Source organism: Penaeus chinensis, chromosome 19, assembly GCF_019202785.1.
Source record: "Penaeus chinensis breed Huanghai No. 1 chromosome 19, ASM1920278v2, whole genome shotgun sequence".
Taxonomy (NCBI): Eukaryota; Metazoa; Arthropoda; class Malacostraca; order Decapoda; family Penaeidae; genus Penaeus; species Penaeus chinensis.
This window is the reverse complement of record NC_061837.1, coordinates 23,153,454-23,156,430: the sequence shown is the minus strand read 5'-3', so window position 1 is coordinate 23,156,430 and position 2,977 is coordinate 23,153,454. Positions and strand designations below refer to the sequence as shown.

General features: G+C 53.2%; 1 protein-coding gene across 1 annotated transcript in view; it reads left to right on the top strand.

Moving 5' to 3' along the window:
• Positions 1-2,977, top strand: part of LOC125034964 (neural-cadherin-like) — a 32,807-nt gene that overhangs the window by 8,605 nt on the left and 21,225 nt on the right. Inside the window, exons 4-6 of the mRNA XM_047627011.1 lie at positions 7-164; positions 793-917; positions 2,975-2,977. The exon at positions 2,975-2,977 is cut by the window's right edge and continues 159 nt beyond it. Coding sequence (XP_047482967.1) covers positions 7-164; positions 793-917; positions 2,975-2,977 — 286 coding nt within the window. The remainder of the gene's footprint in view (positions 1-6; positions 165-792; positions 918-2,974) is intronic.

The window sequence follows — 2,977 nt, the reverse complement described above, 5'->3', positions numbered from 1 at the left end:
CCGCAGGCACATCCGCCGCCGCACGTACTGGATCACGGTGCAGGACGTGAACGACGAGCCGCCCCGCTTCAACGCCAGCAGCGTGCTCGAGGTGGAGCTTCCGGAGCGCACGGAGGTCGGCAAGGACACGGGCATCAAGCTGGTCGTCCTCGATCCCGACGTCGGTCAGTCTGAAGGGCGCTCGTGTGTCGGGTGTTGGGTGTTTGTGTGTGTGTGTGTGTGTGTGTGTGTGTGTGTGTGTGTGTGTGTGTTGTGTGTGTGTGTGTGAGAGAGAGAGAGAGAGAGAGAGAGAGAGAGAAGAGAGATGAGAGAGAGAGAGAGAGAGAGAAAGAAAGAAAGAAAGATAGAGAGAGAGTGTGTATGTGTAGTTTATTTCTAATTTTTCATTCTTTCTTTTCGTATTAGTGTGTTTTTCGTGTTCAGTGATGATTTTTTCTTCTTCGTCTCTATTCTTCTTCTTCTTCATCTTTTTTTCGTGTTTTTGTTTTTCTTTCTAATATCTGTGATTTTTTGGTAGTGTGTGTGATTTCGTGTTTCCAGAAGGGATTGTGTTTTTGCGTTTGCCAGTGGCACCATAACGCCATCACAGCCACCATACCGCAACCAGAAACACATTCACAGCCACCATACCACACCACTACCATACCATAACCACCACCATACCACAATCACCGCCATACCACAACCACAACCACCACCATCCTCCAACCACCATACCACAACCACCACCATCCTCCAACCACCATACCACAACCAGCATTAACACGCCCCCTCCCCCCCTTCTCCCACCAGTCAACCACAACGAGTTCCAGATCGTGGAAGGCAACGATTACCATAAATTCCGGATCGACGCGACAACCGGTGACGTGTTGGTCAACCAGCCTCTGGATTACGACTTCCCGGTCAACGACAGGAATGTAAGGAATGTCGTGTCTGGGAATTGGGTGGGATTTTTTTGGGTTGGGTGGGAATTGGGTGGGATTTTTTTGGGTTGGGTGGGAATTGGGTGGGATTTTTTTGGGTTGGGTGGGAATTCGGTGGGAATGTTTGTGTTAGGTGGGAATTCGGTGGGATGTTTTTGGGTTGGGTGGGAATTGGGTGGGATTTTTTTGGGTTGGGTGGGAATTAGGTGGGATTTTTTTGGGTTGGGTGGGATTTTTTTGGGTTGGGTGGGATTTTTTTTGGGTTGGGTGGGAATTGGGTGGGATTTTTTGGGTTGGGTGGGATTTTTTTGGGGGTTGGGTGGGAATTGGGTGGGATTTTTTTGGGTTGGGTGGGAATTCGGTGGGAATGTTTGTGTTAGGTGGGAATTCGGTGGGATGTTTTTGGGTTGGGTGGGAATTGGGTGGGATTTTTTTGGGTTGGGTGGGAATTCGGTGGGAATTTTTGTGTTAGGTGGGAATTCGGTGGGATGTTTTTGGGTTGGGTGGGAATTGGGTGGGATTTTTTGGGTTGGGTGGGAATTAGGTGGGATTTTTTTGGGTTGGGTGGGATTTTTTTGGGTTGGGTGGGATTTTTTTGGGTTGGGTGGGAATTGGGTGGGATTTTTTGGGTTGGGTGGGATTTTTTTTGGGGGGTTGGGTGGGAATTGGGTGGGATTTTTTGGGTTGGGTGGGAATTGGGTGGGATTTTTTTGGGTTGGGTGGGAATTGGGTGGGATTTTTTGGGTTGGGTGGGAGTTGGGTGGGAATTTTGGATTGTGTGGGAATTCGGTGGGAATTTTTGGGTTGTGAATTCAGTGGGAATTTTTGGATTGGCTGGGAATTCGGTGGGAATTTCATGCCTGGATTTGGTAGGAATTTAATTCTTGGAATGGGTGGGAATTGAGCGCCTGGACTGGATGGGAATTTCACGCTTGGATTAGAAAGAAATTGACATTTGTGTTTAATGGGAATTTAATAGTTAGACTAAGTGGAAATTAAATCTCCTCCTCCTCTTCCTCTTCCTTCTTCTCCCTATTTTCTTTTCCATCGTTACCTCATTACCTCCCCTTCCGTCAATTCTCTCCCTGTACACTCTCCACCTCCTCCTCCTCCTTTTCCTCCTCCTCCTCCTCCTCCTCCTCCCGCCTCCTCCTCCTCCTTCCCCTCTTCCTCCTCCTCCTCCTCCTCCACCACCTCCTCTTCCTCCTCCTCCTCCTCATCCTCCTCCTCCTCCTCTTCCTCTTCCTCCTACTCCTCCTCCAACACCTCCTCTTCCTCCTCCTCCTCCTCCTCCTCCTCCTCCTCCTCCTCCTTCCCCTCTTCCTCCTCCTCCTCCTCCTCCTCCTCCCTTTCTGCCACTTCTTCCAAAACTACCTCCCTTCTTCCCCTTCCTCCTACCCCTACCTCTCCTCTTCTTTCCCTCCCTCCTCCCCACTTCTTCCTCTCTCTTCCTTCCTCATCCTTCTCCCCTTCCTCCTCCCTCACTCCCTCCACCATCTCTCCTTTCCTCCTCCCCCATTCCTCCCTCCCTCTGACGCCGTCCCTCCTTCCCCATTCCTCCCTCTTCCCGCATTTCTCCCTCTGACGCCGTCCCTCCTCCTCCCCCATTCCTCCCTCCCCTAACGCCATCCCTCCCTCCCCATTCCTCCCTCCTCCCGCATTCCTCCCTCCCCTAACGCCATCCCTCCCTCCCCTGACGCCGTCCCTCCTTCCCCATTCCTCCCTCCCTCTGACGCCGTCCCTCCTTCCCCATTCCTCCCTCCTCCCGCATTCCTCCCTCCTCCCGCATTCCTCCCTCCCTCTGACGCCGTCCTCCCTCCCTCTGACGCCGTCCCTCCTTCCCCATTCCTCCCTCCCCTGACGCCGTCCCTCCTTCCCCATCCCTCCCTCCCTCTGACGCCGTCCCTCCTCCCCTATTCCTCCCTCCTCCCCCATTTCTCCCTCCCCTGACGCCGTCCCTCCTTCCCCATTCCTCCCTCCTCCCGCATTCCTCCCTTCCCTCCTCCTCCCGCATTCCTCCCTCCCTCTGACGCCGTCCCTCCTCCCCCCAGTTC